The sequence below is a fragment of the Fulmarus glacialis genome, unplaced genomic scaffold (genome assembly GCF_000690835.1).
Source record: "Fulmarus glacialis isolate BGI_N327 unplaced genomic scaffold, ASM69083v1 scaffold46919, whole genome shotgun sequence".
NCBI lineage: Eukaryota > Metazoa > Chordata > Aves > Procellariiformes > Procellariidae > Fulmarus > Fulmarus glacialis.
This window is the reverse complement of record NW_009232263.1, coordinates 770-23,479: the sequence shown is the minus strand read 5'-3', so window position 1 is coordinate 23,479 and position 22,710 is coordinate 770. Positions and strand designations below refer to the sequence as shown.

The 22,710-nt window shown below is 39.2% G+C and overlaps 1 protein-coding gene across 1 annotated transcript in view; it reads left to right on the top strand.

Annotated features, from left to right (window-relative positions):
- Positions 1–21,495, top strand: part of MKLN1 (muskelin 1, intracellular mediator containing kelch motifs) — a gene marked incomplete at both ends in the record, with an annotated part of 62,453 nt that extends 40,958 nt beyond the window's left edge. Inside the window, 6 exons of the mRNA XM_009584835.1 lie at positions 4,238–4,450; positions 6,537–6,758; positions 8,742–8,871; positions 17,410–17,557; positions 18,652–18,766; positions 21,356–21,495. Of these exons, the coding sequence (XP_009583130.1) occupies positions 4,238–4,450; positions 6,537–6,758; positions 8,742–8,871; positions 17,410–17,557; positions 18,652–18,766; positions 21,356–21,495 (968 nt within the window). The remainder of the gene's footprint in view (positions 1–4,237; positions 4,451–6,536; positions 6,759–8,741; positions 8,872–17,409; positions 17,558–18,651; positions 18,767–21,355) is intronic.
- Positions 21,496–22,710: the final 1,215 nt, after the last annotated feature.

The following is a 22,710-nucleotide window of genomic DNA, read 5'->3' as shown; positions in this document are numbered from 1 at the left end:
TTTCCCTACCATCCCACCTTCGTCAGGGCATTTACCTGTATTTTAGAGACCTGAGGAATCAAGACCAACCTGTTTGAGGAAGGATATTAGAGTAGAGCATAGAAGCTTGGTGTTTTGTACCACTTTAAAATGGGGCCATGGCACATACTGTTTAATCTGTCTTAGCCGTTATTATGCTGTGCTAATTGTACGGTGGTGCTGGGTGGCAGAGAGCCATTTTGTTCAGGTTAGTCTTAGCTCCGTGTGGGCACTTATTGAGTTCCACAGAAACCGAACAGTGCCCATGCTTAGTAATCTTTGGTATTGTTTGGTGTCTTGTAGGTTAGAAATGTGATATGCTAATGCTTTACTATTGCTATCACAGCCTTGGCATAAGTGGAGGGACCGGCCAAAGCAGCGTAACACATTGCTTGCCATCTGAATAAGAACTTAGCCTAGTCACAAGCTTCTTTCACGTGTGGTTTCTGCAGTGTGCATGCCAGGAGCTTCCTGATGAGAATTGGAAAGAGTCCCCAAAGCCGGTGTTTGTTCAGATCGTTTGGGCGGTTGCTGGATGTGACTTACTAGAGTCTGTTTTAGGAAGAAATACCTCTACTAAATCAGTCAATCGGTTCTTGAAGCTTCATCTGCAAAAATGTGGATCCCACACGCTAACAATTTTGAAGACCGTTCAATGAAACTAGATCTAAAGATCAAGTACTTAATGAGAAGTCTTGCATTGATTTGTTATGGCTTCAGATAACCAGAGGAGAAGATGAACGCAAACTGGTCAAAACTGTTATTTGCCTTCTGCTCTGCTCAAGAAGACTTGGGCTTGTTTAATCTTCTCTTGTGGTTATCACTGTGCAGGTGAAACTGTCTTTATTAACTGCAGATATGTTTGGGAATGGCAGTTAGTATGTTTAGAGGAGTAGCAAATACAATAGATACTTTTTGTGTGTCTGCAGTTTATCTTTGGTGATAGGCCCAAATTTGAGTAAGTGTATAGAGATCTCTAGTGAGATCCACTCAGTTTAGGACGTTAACTCATGGATCGTCAACCAGCCTGCATCCTGGCAGGAGGGGACAAAAGGTTGTTCTCCTGCTCTCTAACCGTACTTGATCTCTTCAATTGTAAGTTAAAAAGAGTCATGTCTATTCTGGTCAATTTTTCTCACTTCTTGCTTATAAGAGTTCAAGTTCTTTGAACGCTTCTGGAATCAACAAACTCCCGTTCGAATTTGGTGGGTCACTTTCTCCATGACAAGTTGTGGCAGTGTGTTCTTTGTCTGAAGAACAGGCTTGCTATTGTAACCGCATGAAGTACACGTCTTTGGATGAACATTCGCAACCGCCCACGGGCTCTTGATTCACTTAACCACATGTGCCTTGAAGTGTTTTATTCATTTTCAGTGTCTGCCCATATCTGTCTTTGTAAATGGACTTCGTGTCCCCCTTTGAAGTATATACATACTACAAGGACTTCCGTAGTCAAATTGAGTAGCCCTCAAGTGAACACAGATTTAGGCCTTTCCCCTCTTCTACCTCAAATGTCAAACCAATGTGTAACACTGCTTAATGGAGTTATTTACTCATGTTGGTAAACATGTAGACTAAATTGGAAACTTTGGGCAGGTTCCATGTGATCTTGTAAGTGATATGCAAGAATAACTCCAGTTTTCTTTGAGAAAAGATTATGAATTGGATGAAGTTTTCTTTATTACGAGAGATAGTTCATGCTATGGCAGGTTCTGCAAGTTGGTGAAAGTAAAGTTCCTAAGTGAACTTGACGTGATGAAGCTTCTGTGCCTGTATAGATGAAATGGTCAAACTTAACACCTTTAGTAGCTCTTTAAAAAAGCAAATATTACTGTGTGAGATGTGACCAACACATATTTCAAGAATGAAGATATTTTTCCTGAATCCTTTTCTCATTTTAACATAGTCTTAGGAGTTGAAATTTGTATGTTGTATACTTAGCCAGTGTAGTACCTGTGTTGTTGATGCCAGTGGCTTGAAACTGGTATTGTAGGTGCTAGTGGTTTACTCATGCCTGTACTTAGGCAAATTTCAGTTGAAGATGCAGCTTTTCTTCAAGGCAAGGCAGGTCTGGAAATTGATAAATCGGAGATTTATTCCTGAAAGTGCCAAAGACGTTATTTGTGCAAATTTAGTAGGATTTACTTTAGCCCATAGAGCTTATAGAGGTGAGGGAGTGGGGGAAGATACTTAAATCAGCAGGTTCAATTAAAAAACTGCAGTGACCTGACAAAGAGGGGAGAGTCAGAAAGCACAGGTAGGTTTTAACGTTTCATCTACGTGGCAGCTGTGCCAAGGCAAATATGTGCTCTTTGGCAGGGGAACAATGGCATATCCCAAGTGTCCCAGCTGCATAACTAGAGATGGATTTTGTCTACTGAAGTTACTTTCTTATGAATCAGGGTCAACCTTTGTGAATACTCAAATAGGTACTTTTCATGCAAAGAAACTACCCTTTGTGTTTGGAACTGGGTCCTTTAGAAGATACTGATTTGTATTTTGTAAGAACAAGGTAAAGTACGTTGCCGCCTTCTCTGTCAGCTTCTTCCACGTGACCGAAGGCAATGAATGAACTTTTGCTGCATTTCAGGATTTTATGCTAATGTTTCACTTCTATCGGTATTTTTTTCAGAAAAGAAAATTATCTTAATTACCATGAAGTAACTAATCCTCAAAGCTATAATCATTGCTGACATAATGCTTCATATTTACAAAATACGAACAATTCAGTTTACCTCTTCAAATTGTTGTTCGAGTCACTGTAAACAGTTTCCTGTAACTGTTCTTTAATCAAGAAATTGAATTCTATAACATGAATAGTAAAGTTTTGACTACAAAAATGTTATGTTTCCTTTCATATTTTATCCAACCTAGTGAAATGTATTCCATCAGTGTATTTTAAGTTTCAGTAATTTCAGTATAATTTTTTACATAAATTGGTACAATTATGAAGATTTGTTTTCTGTGAAGGCAGTATTTGGTAGCACATGGAGCAAATATTGTGTGGATTTTTTGGTGTGGCATCACTACTTTTCCTTAACTGTAAGTCTTCTAATAAATGGTGATGTAGGTTACATCTTTGTCTAATTGCATAATCTTTATTTTTCAATAGATTTGAACAGATTTTTTTCTTTCATACTTCAGTCTTCTGTACATCTTACCTTTTTTGTCCCTTGAAATCTTACCAGTTTTCTCGTTGGTTTCCAGACTCTCAAAGTTAGCTAGCCAGCCTTGTTTGGGCATCCTCATTTATAAAGTGCCAAAATTATACAAACTAAGGCCAAATCAACTATATAATTTATCTATAAGCATGATGTCAGTTTTTTCTTTTGTCTGATCTTTTGCAAATAAGGCTTTGCACATCTTGATTTCTAGTACTTTGGAGTACAGTAATTACCACCCTCACACTTCAAGATGAGTGTATGAAGGCTCTCAAAATTAGATTTGGGAAGCAGAAAGGATACTGCCCAGGACTGTGTAGCATCGTAGTAATGTCATTGAATAAATTACTTGCATGATTTAAGTTGAGCACTCCTGGATGGATAAGCGCATAATAATTTGACAGGGGCCCTCTGTGTTTCTCTTGAAGATCATAACTCGGCAGTTTTGCTTACCGTGGGAAACTTTCTTGTCGTTGGAGGCTGGAATGGCCATATCTATTTGTGAAGGACAAGGGAGTGCTTTTGTTACCTTCAAAGACCCATTACGGGATATGATTGCTTGTGGGAGTGTCTGGTTATGAACTGTTAGAAAACAGCCTATTAATAAAACAGAGGCTCTTGTAATAGAGCACTTCTTAATCTTCTTCCTATGTAGTTATTTATAGGCTGTGACATCTTAATTTGCCTCTCATGTGCATCAACTTCTGTTATTTTAAAAGATCAAGTAGCTTTCACACGCATCCAAGAATCATTTCTGGAGGAAACGGTCTGTTTTCTAAGGAATCTTACAAAAAGGCTTCAAGTCATAAATTTGTTGTAAAAATGCGTTAAGGTTTTTGCTGGTGTCTTTTTAAAAAACAAGTTATGGAATATCCTGTTATATAGATATTTCTGTATTAATCCTGTATTTGTCTGATTACAAGCACATTTTCTCGAATTCTCAAAGGATTTCCAGTTGCTGATAGTACTTACTTGTCTTTAGTGAGTGTGCAATGACCTACCTGGAGCAATGTTAGATGTATTGTTCTCTTTGTTTTTGTGGTCATTTTCTTTATTAGAGTGGTCCTAGTGCCAGATCTTGTCACAAGATGTGCATTGACATTCAACGAAGGCAGATCTACACGCTGGGACGCTACCTGGATTCCTCCGTGAGGAACAGCAAATCTCTGAAAAGTGACTTCTATCGCTATGACATTGACACAAACACATGGATGTTACTAAGTGAAGACACTGCAGCGGATGGAGGTCCAAAGCTGGTGTTTGATCATCAGGTCAGCCACTCTTAGTGCAAGTTCTCAATGTTTGCGAATCAATTTTGATCGTAGCCTCTTGTGATTTAGAGGTGCTGTCCCAGGTGACATAGCAGTGATGAGGAAGGCTGTGATCTGCACTCAGTTAAATTCTAATAGCATTTTTGTCTAACGCCACTGACTACTGGTATTTTAATCAAATCGAGTCAGAAGAATCATAAAAACCTTTGCAAACTAATTCATTTTATTAAGACACATTTTATTAAAGTTCAAAGCACAGTTCATCTGTTTTTAATCAGTCTTGTTGAGCTGGGTTTGCAGATCTGCCTACTCAGAGGGCATTGGGGAACAACTTGCAAAGCTGTGCATGGTACCTTCAGAAGAATACTGTAAGCAAGCTGCTGAAATGAGGCCAACAGGATCAGGATTCTTTCAAAATTGTCTATCTTGTAAAATTGGTAGAATGTGCTTGCTTTGTAGAGATTGAAACACCTTAGAGGAGTGGCTACTAATCTTTTAAAAAGCCACACCTGTCCATGTATTCAAACTGAATAATTTTTTTATGTTGTGTGTTTAATGGCTTTTGTGTACTTGAAAAAGGTATTTTGTTCTTAATTGATTCTTATAAAGTGTGGCCGAGAAACAGCACATCAGTAGTCATTTTTAAAGCAGCCCAAGAACTGCTTTTATTGGTACTAGCTGTTTTGTAACTAAAGCTGTTGTTTGCCAGCACAATATGCGTTTCTGCTGACACCGAAAATTAAAGATACGTGTTGTCTGCAGAACAAAAGCCAATCAGTCTTTCTGTTCTATTAATAACGAATACCAGTCTCCCAGGTGTTGGGGAAAAGGCAAAAGTAAATTGTCAGCTGGCAAGGCTACTTTGGGTACCTTGTTTGCCTGCTTCTGAAATTGTTTCTTTTTCCCCCTGCTGTCTCTTAGGAAAGAATGTCCTCCCTGAATTCTTTATCAATCTGCAGCTCTCTCTCCTCTCTCCCTCAGTACCTACTGTGATAGTGGTTTTTGTTTAACCTTCACAAAAATGTGCTGCACTAGAAGTGTTTTGTGTAGGAATTGCTGAGTAGCACCTCTATCTTACTGTAATCTTGTCTGGTTTTTTTACCCCCGGTGTTTTGTAACCCTCTGTGTTGCACTGTCTCTGAAAACATCACCTGGAGTCAGGGAGTTTTGTTTGATTTGTACTGTGATGCATCTCTTATGCCATAACCTGAATTCAGGCTTTGGCGATAAATGTATTTCTGCTGCAGCCTCATCAAAAATCCTTGGCCAGGTTACGGCCCTACTTTATGTTGAAATAATGGTGGTAACAGTAAATACATGCTTGGGATGGAATCTGAGTAACAAATCGCAGGCTGGTTTTGGATCCGTTGAGTGGCCGTCAGTAAATTAGTGATTTTGAGTTTTTCCCTTGCATAGCCATTGTCAAAGGCAAACTTTTTTAGCAGGGCCTGTTGCAACAGGACAAGAGGGAATGGTTTGAAACTAAAAGAGAGTAGATCTAGACTACACATAAGGAAGAAATTTTTTATGCCGAAGGTGGTGAAACCCTGGCACAGGTTGCCCAGAGAGGTGGTAGATGCCCCACCCCTGGGAACATTCAAGGTCAGGTTGGACGGGGCTCTGAGCAACCTCATCTAGTTGAAGATGTCCCTGCTTATTGCAGGGGGTTGGACTAGATGACCTTTAAAGGTCCCTTCCAACCCAAACTATTCTATGATTCTATATTCTGTTAACTTTGACAGAATTGGCTGTGGATCCTGGTGAAAAACCTAAATGTTTTTCCCTAACATCAGCAGCCAGAGGCAAGTTTTTTACATGGTGAAGGATGCATGTAGGCTCTTTTTCTTTTGTATTAAATAAGCAAGTTAAAATTAGACTCAGATTTTAAATAAAGGACTGTTTTCTGACATTCATACCTGTCAGCTGTGAAGACACATGTATTTGTTTCTGTTCAGTAGAGGTTCAGGAGATGTGCAGAGTACTGTCTTACTAGGTGTCACTTGCAGGGGAGGGGTGTTAAACCTTAAATCTTAGCGTGTTCAAGGCTTAATGTGCTGGCTTAAAACTACTTCTCTCGTTCTTACAGATGTGTATGGATTCTGAAAAACACATGATATATACCTTCGGAGGCAGAATTCTGACCTGCAACGGCAGCGTTGATGACAGCAGAGCCAGTGAGCCTCAGTTCAGTGGATTGTTTGCTTTTGACTGCCAGTGTCAGACTTGGAAACTTTTGAGAGAGGATTCCTGTAATGCTGGACCTGAGGATATCCAGTCCCGAATAGGACACTGTATGTTGTTCCATTCTGTAAGTATCTGCACCGTACTTTGATTCATGATGCCTGACTTTAAGGAGAACATCTCATTTTGATTTTTCTTGCAAGTTTGAAGCTCTTTAATCTCCCCAGTGGTGTGTTGTCCCTCTTGATTTTATATTCGCTGACATTCTGATGCTTCTTTGGTAAGTGCAGGTGGTATTAATTCAAGTCTTGGAGCTTTCATGGCTTCAGCTGAATAAAATTTCAAGTAAAAAGCAAGGTGAATTTTAAATAGTTGATTTTAATCACATAAGGGTAAATAAACCCAAAGGCCATGTCATAATTTGATTTAAAGAGTTGATAGAGCATCTTAGAAGCTTGTGATATAGTAAATACCCTACGTGGTTACTGGAATGGTAAACTTGGCTAGTGCAGGGGCTTACTGGGTGTGTATTGAGATGCACAGACTTCATATTCCTCTGTGCCGAGCACCCAGCTGCTGCTTGTCTTGAGCAGCTGTTAACAGTTGGGCACAGATGGCATTATGGGCACTTCATCCAGAGACTCATGGAAAGGCAGAGGGATGGGGAGGCAGGGGGTGTGTGGCATTTTATTTAGTATCGGGTATTAAAAAACCACCTTCCATTGCCTTTCCAGTTGTGCTCATCAACCAGATGTTTGCTTCAGAGCAGAACATGGGAACTGCAGGGTGAGGGTGGTAAAGGGCGGATGGTTAGTGTCATATATGTTGTGGACTAGCTTTCCACGTAGGTGTTTTCAGTGGAATAGCACAGTACAGAGGGGATTAGCGTTGAGTAGGAACTCTTGCATAGGTGGATGTGGTGCAGTGGTAGTTCTGCACTGAATTTACATGGCAGTAAGTGGAGTTTGTGGAGTTTTTCTGACATTAAACTCTAACTTGAGGGTGGGGAGGAAGAGAATTAAAATTAGTATTGTGGCGTTCAAGTGTGTACTGATACCACCAATTGAAAACTGACCAGTTTGAACAATTACTGAGTTTATTTTTCTTCCCCTTCCAAATGGAAGATCAGAATTTTTACAATGAATACTGTGCTTTCAGAGTTTTCAATTTCATTTTTGTTTTGAATGGCTCTCTAATGGTCAAAAACATGTTGCCACATGAAATTCTGCACAGGTACCAGAGGATTTTTCAAGTATGTGTCCGTGATAAATGTAAGAATACAGGTTTCTGTAAGCACGGGTCATGGAAGTTTAAGTTCTTTGCTGTTTTCTCAACCATTTGAAAGAAAAATAATCTGCCTCTTACGGACTTTCCACTTGGCAAACTTGAAAGAAGTAATAAACTTGTTATTCTTGGCTTGCTGCTTGCCATTTGCCTGCTCTGAGTTTAGTAATGTGCTGGTACCTGGATGGTTTCTCTTACAGTCCATCTTTTGTTCCTGTGGGGTTTTTTTAACAGCAAAGTTATGATCTAATGGGTTTTAGACATGGAGACTGTTAATTCTTTAATATTAAACTTGAAAAAATGAATTGCTGTTTTAATGTTCTGAAGTTATAGCTTGATCAGCCAAGGCTACAGTAGTTAACTATGTAAAATCTGCCTGGTCACTCTCGAGATGAAACTCTGTGTTGGATCCAGGTTTGTGGTCTCATTACCATGATCATGAAAAAGGGGTCTTTAAAATTGCGTTTGTAAGAGGCTTTTTGGGGTGGAGAAGCTGTGAGCCCTTAATGGTTTAGCTCTTGAAACTGAGAAATCATGAATTCAAGAATCAAGAAGATCAAGAAACCAATCAAGAATTCTCAAGTTCTTACTGAGTTTGAGAATAATAAACTGTTCTGCATAATTGTTCCCTGTGAATCTTAGCGGATATGGAGGTAAGATACTTACCAAATAAAGATTGGTGGACCTGGTAGTTATGGCGTGATTTTAAACTTAGAAGAAACATATCTATTACTCTTTGATTCATTCATGTTTTTGTTCATGGTCACAGTTGGCCGACATACTTTCTTGAGCTTGGTAAAGACGTAGGTGTTTTTTTCCATTCCAGAAAAATCGCTGCTTATACGTATTTGGTGGCCAGAGATCGAAGACTTATTTGAATGACTTCTTCAGTTATGATGTAGACAGCGATCATGTGGATATCATATCAGACGGCACTAAGAAAGATTCAGGGATGGGTAAGAGTGTAACTACATAGTAATTTTTTCCCCCTTGGTACAAATGAGAAATGTATTTTTAAGTAGGTGAAAGGCCAGCTTCAGTGTCCTGTGGTATCAGGTTAGCATCTTTAACTAGCCCTACGTACCCAAGTAAACACACAGTATATAGGTTAAACTTATGCCAGCTCTTTTGTCCTTCCTGTCATTTGACACTCACCATCTTCAGCACAATACAAATAATTGATGCATGAAACCATATAGCACCTCAAAAGAAAAAAAATTCAGCAAAATAAGAACTAAAAATATCTCCGTTGAAACTCCAGCAAAGACCAAAAAAAAAAAAGGCTGAAAAAATAATTTTCTTGAAACCAGGAAAGGAGAAAGCAGCTGGTTTTTTTTTTTCTCGTTTTCAACAAGTGAAAGATGGCATAAAGTAGAAATAATCTGTTTGGTTTGAGATGCAGAAAGGCAGGTAGGATGCTCAGAGACAGAGAATTGAGTAGAGGGACAGAGGTTATTTTGCCTGGCAGGAGCTGACTAGAAAGATGAGACCTGTTGTCCTGTTATCCTTGTACTAAATTGTCAGGGAGCGGCAAAAAAAGGTAGTAGGAGGGAGCAAGACTTCAGTCCTGTCTGGTTCATACCACTGGAGCTATATACACCAGGCATAGTTCTGTATACCAAAAACCTTCAAAAACACCCAAAAGGCATTGTAACACAACCATAAAGAACTGATTTTATACCTCTTCTCCTCAAATGACATGGAGGAGAAAGTTCTTTTTTTCCAAAAAGGATTTCTGTATGTATAAGCACATCATTTTCCTGTGTTCCAAATATCCTGATTTTCAGCATACAGATCAGAAGTGGAAATTTGTGTTGCAGTGTGTACTACTATAGGAGAGAAGTTATGAATATTTCTCATATTATGTATGTTTAGTCCCAATCTTGTTTTCTCTTCTTCCAGTTACCAAAATCCTAAGAAGCGAATTTATCTTGAATTTAGGCTGCCCTCCTTGTTTTGATCAGGCTGAATTTTTAGCAAGTAGTTTTGCTGAACTTTCGAAGTGAATTATTGATGGTTATGAGTTATTGTTTGCTCATTAATTTAGTTATGCCAACGAGGGAGAAGAGTACCCAAGCTCTTATTCTCTGGACTCATTTATTTGCTTGAGTGCTTCCAAGAAGGAACTAGCTTGTACTGTTGACAATCTCCTTTATTAAGGTACCTGTATTGTTGCCTGATGCTGCTCTACGCACACCTACGCACCATTTGTTGTCCTTAAAGCTTTTAAAGAATTGATTTTTTTTTTTCCCGTGAAATTGCTAGCATTCTGCCATTTTGTGTTTTTAAAACTACGTTTCTGTATAGCCAGAAGCTTTAAAATATGTGGCTTTAAGCTGACACCTGTGTCTACTTCAGATTTAAAGATACCGAGCTTGCCTTATGGCTGGAGAAGACGCTGAGCTCTGCTTCTCAGCAAGTACATTAACTGCAAGGTTCGGTTAAGCAAATGAGACTATAATATTTAGCCCTCCTCCCCATTCCCACAGGCCCCGAACTGGTGAATAGTAGACTTTGTAAGAAAATGACTCATTGGAAATAATTCACGAGTAGATTTTCAGTTTACTGTTCTCCTGTGTGTAGAAAGTAAACAAACAGATTTGAACATTCCCCTTGCTTTTGAAAGAAAATGCTAGGATTATTTGCATTTTAACAGGAAAAGAACAAAATGTCTGTTACATTCAGACAGCAAATGCTGACAGCACTATTTTCACTCAAAAAAGCAAGTCTTTATTGTGCTCTTGTTAGGTAGTGATGCACCATTTTGAGCTGTATGAACAAAGTGATTCCCTGACTGGTCGCTATGAAGTTTTAAGATGCTCGGTGTGATGAGTCAAGTTGAGGATGCCTGACCTAAATGTTCCTATAAAGTCTCATGATTACATTTTGTTCCTGGCTCGCATGTGGCATTCAGTTCTATTCTTAGTTGAGCTATTTTGATTTTTACCCTTTCTAAAAGAACTTAATTGTGCATTTGTTTAAAATTTCCATTAGAGTAGTGAGAAGACTTTAAAAAAAATAGTAAAATGGGTAGTTAAGGATTATCAGTAATACGGAGTTGTTGCAATGCTAGAAAACTATGGTAATAATATGTTGGTTTTGCTGCTCTCATCTTCTGGATGAGATGTTTATGCTGTATAGTGTTTCTTTGCTCTTAGTTCTGCTTTTGATGTTGATCCTGGAACCAGTTCCTTGTTTAGGTGATGAGTTTGAGAGAATATTGTGTAATAAATATCACTTAAGTTTTCTTAATTTGGAGTAAAGGATAATAATTGTAGCAAGTTTAGATGTGCTTTTTCCGTTCCTGGGAAAAGTTCAGATTTGATCAAGGTGCAATTTCTAAAAGATGGGTTTGCACACACGTTTGCCTACTAAAAATGTCTCCTGACTCGATCTGCTTTGAACATGGGTAAGCCTTGCAGCTCATGTCTGGTAAATGCCATTTGCCAGTGAACATGGGTGCTTTCTCCAGCTCGTTGCATCAAAAAACCTGGTGCTTTCCCTTTGCTGTCAAAGGAGGGCACTACAGCGAAATTAGGCCATTAGGGATGGTTATCTTTCTGCTGCATGATAACTGTTAGGAGCAAGAAATTTGTTTGTTCTGCTGGAGAATGGACAAAACGGGACTGAGAAAAAGAGAATGCAACTGTGATAGTGAGTTGGACACGAAGAAAGGCAGTGGTGGCACAAATTGGAGGAAGTGTAGTACAGTTGAATAAAGCCTGTGGTTGGAGGAGAGGCAGAAATGTATATGTTGATGGACATACCCTTTTAGAGCAGCCGTATACTTTTAATTACTTTTATAAAAACAACAACACACAAACCACACAAAAAAAAACCCCGAACCCAACATGCGTATGTCACAGTGTGTCTCTGAAGTGTACACGTGGTCTAGAGATGCCACCAATATCGGATGTCTTCAAAAGGCTATACTGACAGCTTGCCTGCCTTGCTTAGCACACAATCCATGACTAATCATGGACAAGTCATTTCATGTCTAGGGGAGCTAATGGGAACACTTGTGGTCAAGGTTCCTATGATAATTCTTTTTGGTCCTGACTCAGGTGGTGCGTCAGAGCTGTTGATCAAAGGGAGAATTTCCTTCTGCAAGAGAATCAAGATCATCTGATATCCCTTGGCATTGAGTAACTTCCAAAGTCAAATGAGAACAAACCTTAAATGCTCTTGTGGCTCCTTTTCGTGGTGAAGTAGTCCTTACGGGTAAACTGCAAATATTTTTTGAGTTACCAGTGAAGTTCCCAGGTCTCTTGCTGGGGCAGGTGCTCATTCCAGATACAGAACTGTGCACCTGACAGACGGGAGGTTTCATGGATAAGTACCACGGACAGAGGCGACACAGCCCAGTCCTGGAAATCCTGATTTAAAACAAGACGATGTCAGAAAAACAATAATCAAAATAGAAAGCACAGCTAGCCCAACATGGCCAGGATCCAACTCAGACAAGCAGTCTGAGTATCCTATTTTGATCATCTGTTTGTGACACCTGACATGTTTTGCCCTTGTTCAGTTTAAAGTCTACCTTGCCAGTGGCCAGCCTGTCTCTTGCCATGGAATCACTTTGTTTTGTGAGGGACCTTATGTGCTCTTCATCTTGTGAGGTGCTTCTCTGAACCAATCTCAAAATACTTTCCTCCTGCTGTGAAGCTGAGGAGGAGAGCAGGCAGTCACCAAATCCTAAGGATGCTTTACAGAGGTGTCATAGCAGCAGAATTCCATTCAAATGTACTAACTGACCTGTTTTTTCCAAAATCTCACGTTGCTTGGGAGAGAACTGAGCGTTGGACATCGCGTTGTTGCTTTTTCAACATGACAACCAAACTGTTCAAGTGGTCTCCTTAGTTGCTCCTTGGCTGACTGCCAAACGCAGTCTCATCGTGAAAAATCCAAGAGGATAATCATTATCTTGCTGTGTCAACAGCTGGCCTGCATGCTATCTCTATCGCTCATCAAGGTTTGCTCCATTAAAGTTCAGGGGAAGTGCTGCTTCAGTTTTATGTGGATTACAAGTAGTGGTATGGAGTAACTTGCTGACCTACCACTTTTTTTTAAATTAATCCATCAGGGAGGTGCCAGGTTCTGGTGAACAGCAATATCCATGTGATGTAGCTTTTTCCTATTTTTTAATCATGAGGCATCACAAGGAGGGAGGGTACTTGCAAGTCACTTGTAGTGGAATTAGCAGTAACGTGTTCTGAGGGTTTCGTAACTTAGGTGGCACTAAAAGGTTGTTAACGAACTTGCTTCCCTTAATTATCCTTCATGAATCCTTCAGAAGTGGTCTGCAGACTACAAGTTTCATCACTGTTTTGCTAATCCTTTGTTTCAAAACATATTTAAAAACATGCTATAGTATCGCCTCAAATGAGAGAGATGAGATTTAATTTTCAAACTTCTGTCTAGTACTATGAGAACCACATCTGTGAACTCCCAATTTACTGCTTTGCAAACTCTGCCTTGTGTATAAGTTCTGTTTTCTTGCTTAGATACTGCCAGCAGCCAACATTGCGCTTGAAACAACTGTAGCTGTTTGCACATAGAAGCCAAAAAATATTCAGCTTGCTAAAATGATCACTATGATCAAAGAAATGCCTGTTAAGTAGGGACTGTGATAGTGGGAACATATCTGTTTCATGATTAGGTGTCACTTTTGTAGAAAAGCTTTTCCCATACATTATATTTAAATGGAAATTATATTGTACAGGGTTACACAGCATCTTATCGACACTTTCTCAGGAATTGCTGTTTGTTTATGTAACTGCCTCCTAACTCAAGGCCTGTGTGGCTGAATATTGTTTTCAGATATTGAGGCCATGAGCTTTTCATTTTTGCTATATAAAAATAAATTAAAATGTTAAGTTCTGGAGAGAGGATTCAGACCTCTCATTTTCAATTAGTTACTGCCCTTCTACCCTGGACTGGTTAATGAGATTATGGGGAAAAAAAACGCAGTAGCACAAGAAAAGCATTCACCATCTACTAGACTTTTTGGGATTGTATTGTGTTTAGTAATTTCTCTGTACAGCTTTTCCTCTTCAATCAGTAATGTGTTGTCATAGGAGCCAAGTTAATATCACATAGCGACAGGCCAGTGCTGCGTTCAAAACAACCAGGGCTAACTCCTCAGTCGCTGCTTTATGTCCTTCGAGCTGTCTGCCCGCAGCTGACCCGAGTGATCGCCGGGCCTGAGAGGCACTCTGAACGGTGTGAAGTCGGTGGAGATTTGCTCCAAAGCTGATTTACATCTACATTTATGCGAAGAAGCAGAAGAGCGAGGGGACTTCCATGGAGCCATTCTTACCACTTCATGCACCCCTTGGATCTAGTACATTGCAAATAATAGTTCTTGCAGTGTGCTAGCGTTACTGTGTCTGATTCTCACCTCTTGTTTATGATTTCTTACTCTGAGTCTTAAAATTTAAAAAAATACATCCTAAGCAATCAGTTACTGTCACAGGTTCAATTTTGTCTCCCATGGAGAATTAAATTTCCTTCCCAACGTATGTTTTATTAGCTAAATATCACAGGTACTTTTCACAAGTTTACAGCCAGTGTCCCTCTCTAATATGCTGACCGCAATCATGTGAATTATATCCAGCAGTTGCTGCAAGTCCACTGCACTTGCAGATTATGAAACTCTCTTACCCCCTAGTGGCAGTGCTTGTCAGTCGTGAGGATTTTACGTAGCCCTTTTGCTCTGTCAAGGATCAGACTTCCTTGGTAAACATCTTTTTGACACTTCTGTCTTGTTTAAAATATCACAGCATTTCCCTCTTGCTGTGTAGTAACTTGCCTTATTTCCTCATTGTTTTATTTTCAGGGACTTGTTTACCAAATTTGTGTTGTCTTGTGTTTTTTAATCATACTATATGTAGGTCTTCCTCTGCAAAAGACTAGGTGTCAACTTTGTTTAGCCAAAGGCACTACTTAAATATGGTTTCTACACAGTTGCTTAGATAAGTCAAAGAGGTTATGTACGTTGCTCCTCATCTTAGGCCCCTATTAAACGTAGGGATATATGGTTTTGGATATATTATTTTTCTAGGCATTCTGCATTTCAGACAGTCTCAAGAAGAGATTGATGTACCACTGAGGGAAGCCTGAAATTACTTGACTTGAACTTGCTTTTGATTGCAGTTGCTGCAGATAAATCCTATTCTTACCATCAAGAGTAAAAAAACAGAGGCACTGAACTTTGGCAGCTTTTCTCTCCTTCATTATTTAAATAATAATTTCAGCTTCAGGAAATCGAGCGTAAACTACATACAAAATTCATTTATTTAACAACATGTCAGGAGGAGGAATGGGACAAGTTTCATATGTTTTCTGTATCAATGGTAATATAGCAACCATATTCCTCATGATTATAATAATTTTCATTTCAATGAGCCGGAGGTATTAATGCTCTGAAGATTTGCATGCTTTTTTCTAAAAACCCGGCATGGTCTCGAATGTTCAAAGCAGCAGATAAGGTTGCAAAGACATTTGCCACGTACATTAGCATTGCTGATCAAATTTAGACAGCTTTCCTGCCAGAAATGTCTCAAATATGCCTTGAATTTAATCCTTTTGGGTCAATGATTCAGTCCCTGACTATGCAAGCAAACATATTACATGATAATTTCCAAAAATTAGTGATATTTAGTCTATAATTGTCTTTTTGTTCTCAATTTCCTTATTGGGTGACTTTCACAGTACTCATTAGTCTTGTTTTAAAATTTCCTTGTGGTTTGCAGCTAAGACAAGGTATGTAGTTGTTGTTGTTGTTGTGCCAGCATTGTTCCCTGCTTTTTTTCCCTCTGCTCTGCCACCCATTTGCTTATAAACTGGATGAATTTTCATTTGAAACTTTGTGGCAAAACTGGAGGTCAAAATAGGCAGGCTTATGCTGACAAGTGCTCCAAGGCTCTGCCTCCTGCTTTTATGTAAAACCATAGGCAAGGATTTTGTTGACAGGACTCTGAATTATCTGAATATATTTCAGTTTCTACTTAAGTTTATGTAAGAATTAAGCTTTTTTTTTTTAAATAAATATTTGGGGTTTTTGGTTTTGCTAAACATTTTGGTGGGGGCTTACACTGTAGACAACTAAATGCTGCTCAGAATTTTTTAATTGATATTTATTACTTTCCTGGCGTACCAAACAAGAAGACTGAAGTACGAGACCGAAACCTATTACAGAATGGGCTTGCAAAATACCGTTTTGTGTGTTCTTAAACAGCAATATTAAACGGTTTATTAGCGTAGGGCTTGTTTTCTAGGCCATGTGTGCAGTTCACAGTTAATTGCAGGGAAGAATTTGCAAAATACAAGAGTTCTGAGAATTTTTCATGCCAAAATCTTGATCGAAGGCCAGGAACCTTTACCAGCCTTTGTAAACTGACCCAGAAAGAGAAATGAGACAAACAGGATCTGTAAACAAAGATCACGTGCTCTTCACAAATACATTTTGGAAGGATGGTTGCCTAGGGAAACAGGAAATGGGGAATTATACAACAAACAAAAAGGACTGCCAAACAAATTTGCTGACCTTTTTTCGGGGAATTATGATGAAAACTGCTGGAATCTGCAGTATTTCACCATATTTCTAAATCTGAAGGTGGAACAGAAGAATAGCTTGTTAATTATACCACAATTATTCAGAAAATACAAAAAACTTTCTTGACATCTTTGTCCTAAAGGAAGCAATGCAAGGTTGTGAGCTATGTAATCTTGAGTTCATCTTGAATTTTTTTGCGTTTCCCAGCTTTTGGAGTTAAGCTTTCTGGATTCAGTGCTTCCTTTTACGGATGAGATAGTAACAAAATCACTCCTTTCATATCTACAAGGATCATCTAGCACTATCTTCAGGCAGTTTAATACTCATTTGTAAGCCTGGTAGTCTCCCAAATAGCTCTGCCCATGCCTTTCCCTATTAAGAGTGGCTCTCAGAATGGTTTTTGTGCTTTCCAGGAGTCACAAATAGGAAGGGAAGAAGAGAATTTGCATTGGACTTGTCCTTAGCAGGGAAGGAGTCAGCCTCTGGGCGATGTTTCTTCTCCTCCTCCCTCTCACCCTGCTTTGGAGGGCATGCGCAAGAAGCCAATTGTTTGCTTGGTGACTTCTGCACGCCTCCTATTTTGAGATGTGCCGTTTTAAGTTGTGGTAAATAACGAGATCGCTGTGGAGGAGAGGTCATAGAAAATACCAGCTTGGAATCACTCAGTCCCAAGTTTTGGTTTTATATGGAAAAATGAAGAGGTGAAAGTTAAAATTAAAAGGAAGAAAATTAAAAGGAAGAAAATGGTCAAGCTAGGTAGTGATGTTAAACTTAAGATGCTCTTTATCCCAGAATACTGAAGAGGTGGTTATGTGAAATCTCATGCTTGTACCATGGATATTAGAAAATCTGCTGAAATGCAGGGGGAGGGAAGTGCGTTTATCTGATGCTTGGATGCCTTCCTGTATCCTCTGTGTAACTTTCTTTTTTTTGTCAGTTCCAATGACAGGTTTCACTCAAAGAGCTACCATTGATCCAGAACTGAATGAAATCCATGTCTTGTCAGGGCTCAGCAAAGACAAGGAGAAGCGGGAAGAGAATGTAAGGAATTCCTTCTGGATTTATGACATTGTGAGGAACAGCTGGTAAGTTGATGAAAGGGGTGCTATTTCTAACATCTACACTGACTTTCTTTAGAAAGCAATCCTACACGATCCTGTCTCCCAGGTAACTCTATAACCTCTTATAAACGTGGAATGGTAGTGTTGAAGACAACTGAGTTCCCTTGAGACACCTCTTCTTCCCATAGTCTTTAGAGACACCGTGGCAATAAGCCAAATGAGGGAGAGAAATCATGTGAACTTCTTTACTGGAGGCAGGTGGAGGGGATGAGGGGAAGTAAGCCATTATAAGAAGTTTTTCCTGTAGCAAGTGTTCAAAGCCAGGATTCATTATCAGTGCAGCAAATTCAGTCAAATGTAAGTTGTTAGTAGCAGCATACATGGTACTAGTTATTAGACACCAAGGAAACTGGTCTGCTGTATGAACGGTGATGGAGAAGATTCATGCTAGATCTATCAGCTCTTTCCAGGCTGCGTGGAGTGGTACTTCGGGTAGCTGCTAGAGCCAGTATTCTGAGAAAATATCTCCTCGTCTATTTGCTGTATGGTATTTGGTAGTTGGTTGCCACTGCCCCTTTCCAGAGCTGGCAGCGTTTTTGTGTTCAAGGTCTCTTCTAATGTGGGGCCAATCACTTTGAAGGGTGTGAATGCTGTTTTTTAAAAATGGGATTTCAGTTGGAAAAAACAACTTAAGTCTGCTTGGAAATCAGTGATTCAAATGTTAGCTTTGCTGAAGTTTCTGGTCTATAGCTCTGCTGTGTCCAAGATGGTATTCTCCATAACGAAAAATACTTCAAGCTGACAATTCTGCTAGCCAATAAAGCAACATCTAAAGATACCTCCAAAGCTCATGACATAAAATTTTCTAGAATTTTTTCCTGTTTTGTTTGTGATTGAGGACTGTGTTCAACCAAGATGACCTTCTCTGATTGTTGGATGGGTTTCTTTGGAGAGCTAAGGATGGGAATATAGAGAACAATATATAGAGAAGTAAGAAAATCTTTGGTGTTATATGCCAAGCAGTTCAAATTGACATCATTTGTACCTTATAGCCTTTCAGTAACTTTTCGAACTTCCTGTAGGTACTACTAACCATTACTTACTGCCTTGTATTTCAGGTCTTGTGTCTACAAGAATGACCAAGCAGCAAAAGAGAATCCAGGTAAAAGCCTTCAGGAGGAGGAGCCCTGTCCAAGGTTTGCTCATCAACTGGTATACGATGAGTTGCACAAGGTATGAGGGTCCAGATACATATATGGTGATTTTTTTAGTCTTATTGCTCTTCTGGTATAGTTGCTTCTTCAAAGATGGTACAATGAATATAGCTTTTTGTATAGTGTTAATGTTTGAGTTAATGTGGTGGGTAACTTTTCATTTAACTTATTATCATACTTTTTATGTCAATGTGAAGTAGACATGATAGCTCCTGGATGAAATCAAAATGCAGACAATGGGGTATATTAAAGTTGTACAGTTGCTAGCTGTTCTTGACCTTGAGAACACTTGAAGCTTTGTTCATTATCTTCAGGGACTTAATCTCACAACCTGTTAGTGACTAAATGGTCACAGATAGTTACCAACATTTCTAGGAGAAAGTGTGTTTGAATGAACTAATCACTGTTAAGAATATGCTCTAACAGAGGTGCCTTACTTTGTCCTGCATGTCAGACGCAGCTATCATTCTTTAGTACTATCTGACTTTAATGGACATGTTCATGCTTAAATGTACTTAAAGTTGTTTGTAGCGTACATGACTGCTCACTAAACTTAGGGCTTTGTGCATATTAACCAATAAAGCGCAAACCCACGGGTTAGGTTACCATAACTTCATTAACCTATGAATTTAAATTGCTGTGAGACACTTAGCTAACTTTTCATGGATATTTTGCAATTAAAATAAACTTTTTTCTAATTTTCTTTTTCAGTCTGAAACAGTCTGAGCTGAAAAAGACAAATATACTTTAGTCTTATCATTCCATGGGATGTTAATCAAATTTGGGAAACCCAACTAGCCCAAAAGTTTGGGGATAAGGGGGATTTAAGGATGAATAGGTGTAACTTCTGTATGGAGAACTTGTTTGGTTTGTCTTCATCACGGACATTAATGTTGGACGGTAAATACTGTTCTGCCTTTCATGGCTTACTTCTCAGTATAAGGTACCATGAGATTGAGAGTAGTATTTTATAAGTTACTGTGAAGGTTGCTAATCATGGCAGTTGCCCGGCTTTATCTGAAGAGCTGTTTGATGTACTTGTTTTGAAGAGTCTTATTTTTAGAAACCTCTGTTCAAATAACCTTTCTAAACTCCTCTGATATAAATAAGGAGAGCCTACATCAGTGGGATGCAGAATACATTGTTTTGAGTGATTATTTTTAAAGCTGTGGAGAAAGGTAGCCTGTTGGACTTCTTGAACCTCAGTATTTTAAGATCCTTTGTGACATGTTTAATATCAACAGTTCAGAGTCTGAAATGCCAAACGATGCGAAGAAAAAAGAAGTGAAGAAATAAACAGTGCTTTTTCAACACTTCCACTTTTCTTGAGATTTGCCTCTCTGTAACTCTAGCCTTGCATTTCAAAAGTGTTTTATCTTGCAGTTATCAGAATGGCCGTTAAAGACTACTTCATTTGAGCTACGTTGAACAAAAAAATGAATTTTGCATACAGATATATTTAGTATTTCCGTGATTGGCATCTCAGGATTGCTAGAACTTTGGTTTTTTGAAGTCAATCACAGTAATGGTTGTGACTTCTGATTCTAGATAAGATTGGTGTTTTCCTCCTCAGTTCTTCTTAGGATTACAGTTTTGGCTTTTTGTTTTACTCTTTATTCAGTTAGCTCTTTCCTTTGTGCCCAGGTAGTGTATTGAGTGTCTTGCAGCTAGGCTGCTGTATTGAGGTGAGACAAATCTGCCCTTCCAGAGACCTCGGAAATACTTTTCTCTGCAAGTCAAATTAAGGCTCTGTAGAGTTTACGGGACATGTGGGGACACAGGCCTGTTAGTCATCTCCCAAGATTACGCTAGACTGGGCTTGTTTTCACTTTGAGCATCTTTAAGACTTCCTACTCACTTTGCCAGCGGCCCTTGTCTTTGGGGAAGATAATGGTCTTCGCTGACTCAAGGAAAAGGCTGCTTGTCTGAATTGTGGTGCTTTAGTAGTGCAGCTTCACCAACGGAGCCCTGACTGGAGCCAGAGCATTAGTCTACAAAGTCCCTTTTTCCTGAGTCTTCCTTATAAAGCATAAATGTTTTGTCTTCAAAGAAAATCTGTGATTGCTGGAGTCATCTGACAATTATATGTGTATAATCTGCTCATCCACAAATTAGTGAAGGGCTTAGTACAGGTGCCTTAATTTAGCCTCTGTCATGACAACGAGAATTTGGAGTCTTTGAGGACAAAATTGGAGGAGAGGTTGGTAATCCACCAGTTGGAGTATTGTTTGCATCAAGTATTTTGAACAGGGCAACAAGAGTTGGCTCAGATCCTTCTCTTCTGCTCGTATCTTATGTGCTTAAGGATTACAGGTTTTTCCTAAAGAAAGAGATCGCATGGTTTGTGCATGTTTGTTTATAAATATCTCAGGAATCTGCTAGAGGGAGGTTCTAGCAGTGCAGCTTTTTTTATTGTCTTAATGTAAGCAGTTTACATTGCTCCTGGGGGGCAAAGTAAGGCTAATAATAAGATGGAGCAGCTTATCCAAACGGCAGCATTTTCTCCCTCCAGAATAAACCTTTCCAAAGATGCTGACGTAGTAAATAGTCTTTGTTTAATGGATGTACACAAACAATCAACTTTTTGATCTGCCTCTCATTTGCTTAGGTTCATTACTTATTTGGAGGGAATCCTGGTAAGTCCTGCTCTCCAAAGATGAGATTAGATGACTTCTGGTCTCTGAAGCTTTGTCGACCTTCAAAGGAATACCTGCTAAGACACTGCAAATACCTCGTAAGAAAGCACAGGTATAGGAACAAAAGATGTTTTGCAATTTTCTTTTCCAAAGTGTCTTTTTTTTTTTTAAATTGCTAAAACTTGAATATCTTGTAAACTGTTTTGGGAAATGTCACTTCATTGCTTATATGATCGTCTGCAGATTTCTTGATTATTTTTTAATTTTTTAAAAATTTGGTAATAAAAAGCAGTGGGGCGGGGCTAAACTACAAGATTAACTTCATCCTGGTTTTACTATGTTATTCTAAAATTAGAAAAATCTGGCTATTGTGTGGGGAGTCATGGGGAATTTTTAGATTCCCTTTTTACTCTGCTGCTCATCAACATGTGTTTTGGTACTGTCACCTCCCAAGGAAATGGAGTATGTTTCTGAAACACTGCTAGGAGATAGTAACAGCTCACAAGGATGCTAATGAAGTCTGGGGGCTGGATTCCTTTGCACATCTGAGACAACCGTGGTGAGGTCATCAGAGTTTCTCATTCAGAATCACTTGAAAGATCTCACTTAGGCAGAATTAAGCTACACTCTGATGATTCTTGTACTCTGGATATTTCAGAGCTGCCTGATATTTGCTATTTAGGGCAACAGCTTTTCAAAGTCAAGCTTATGGTGTTGCCTTAGGCAAGAAATTGCAGCAGCGAGACAGCCTTTCAAGACCCAGCAAATTATTTGAAGCCAATAAATAACTCTTTCTGCATTCTTGGTGAGAATACTTTGTTATCAGGTTCTGCCAAGAGTTGGAGGTTATTTTTTTTACTGATGGTATTTTGATTCTGAGGCAGCAAGCAAATTGCTATGCTCAACTCACAGTCACTGTGGTTGGATGAGGCCTTTTGCAGATTAGCCATGCAATAGATGTGAATACCTACAAGAATGAATAAAGGTCTTGCCCAGTCTTGGGAGTCTCATTAAACCCACATGTGATTGTATGCAAATGCAGCTGTACAGCCTCCAGAGACAGCTCTGGATTACTTGTTTTTACTTGCTTAAATTGCACTAAAAGGAAATGTTGCTGCATATTGTCTGGCAGAAGTTTGGGGTTTATGCACCATTTATTGGTGTCCATTTTAAGGAGCCGAACATGACCAGCCAGGGACTGGTATGACGGGTGCTTTGCTGGAGTTCATCTGCCTCTCAGGGCTGGAGCTGAACTGCTGCACAGTCACTTGGCTGCCCATTATCTGCACTCCCTCCAGCTCTAGGTACCAGAACAGGTAGTTGGCTG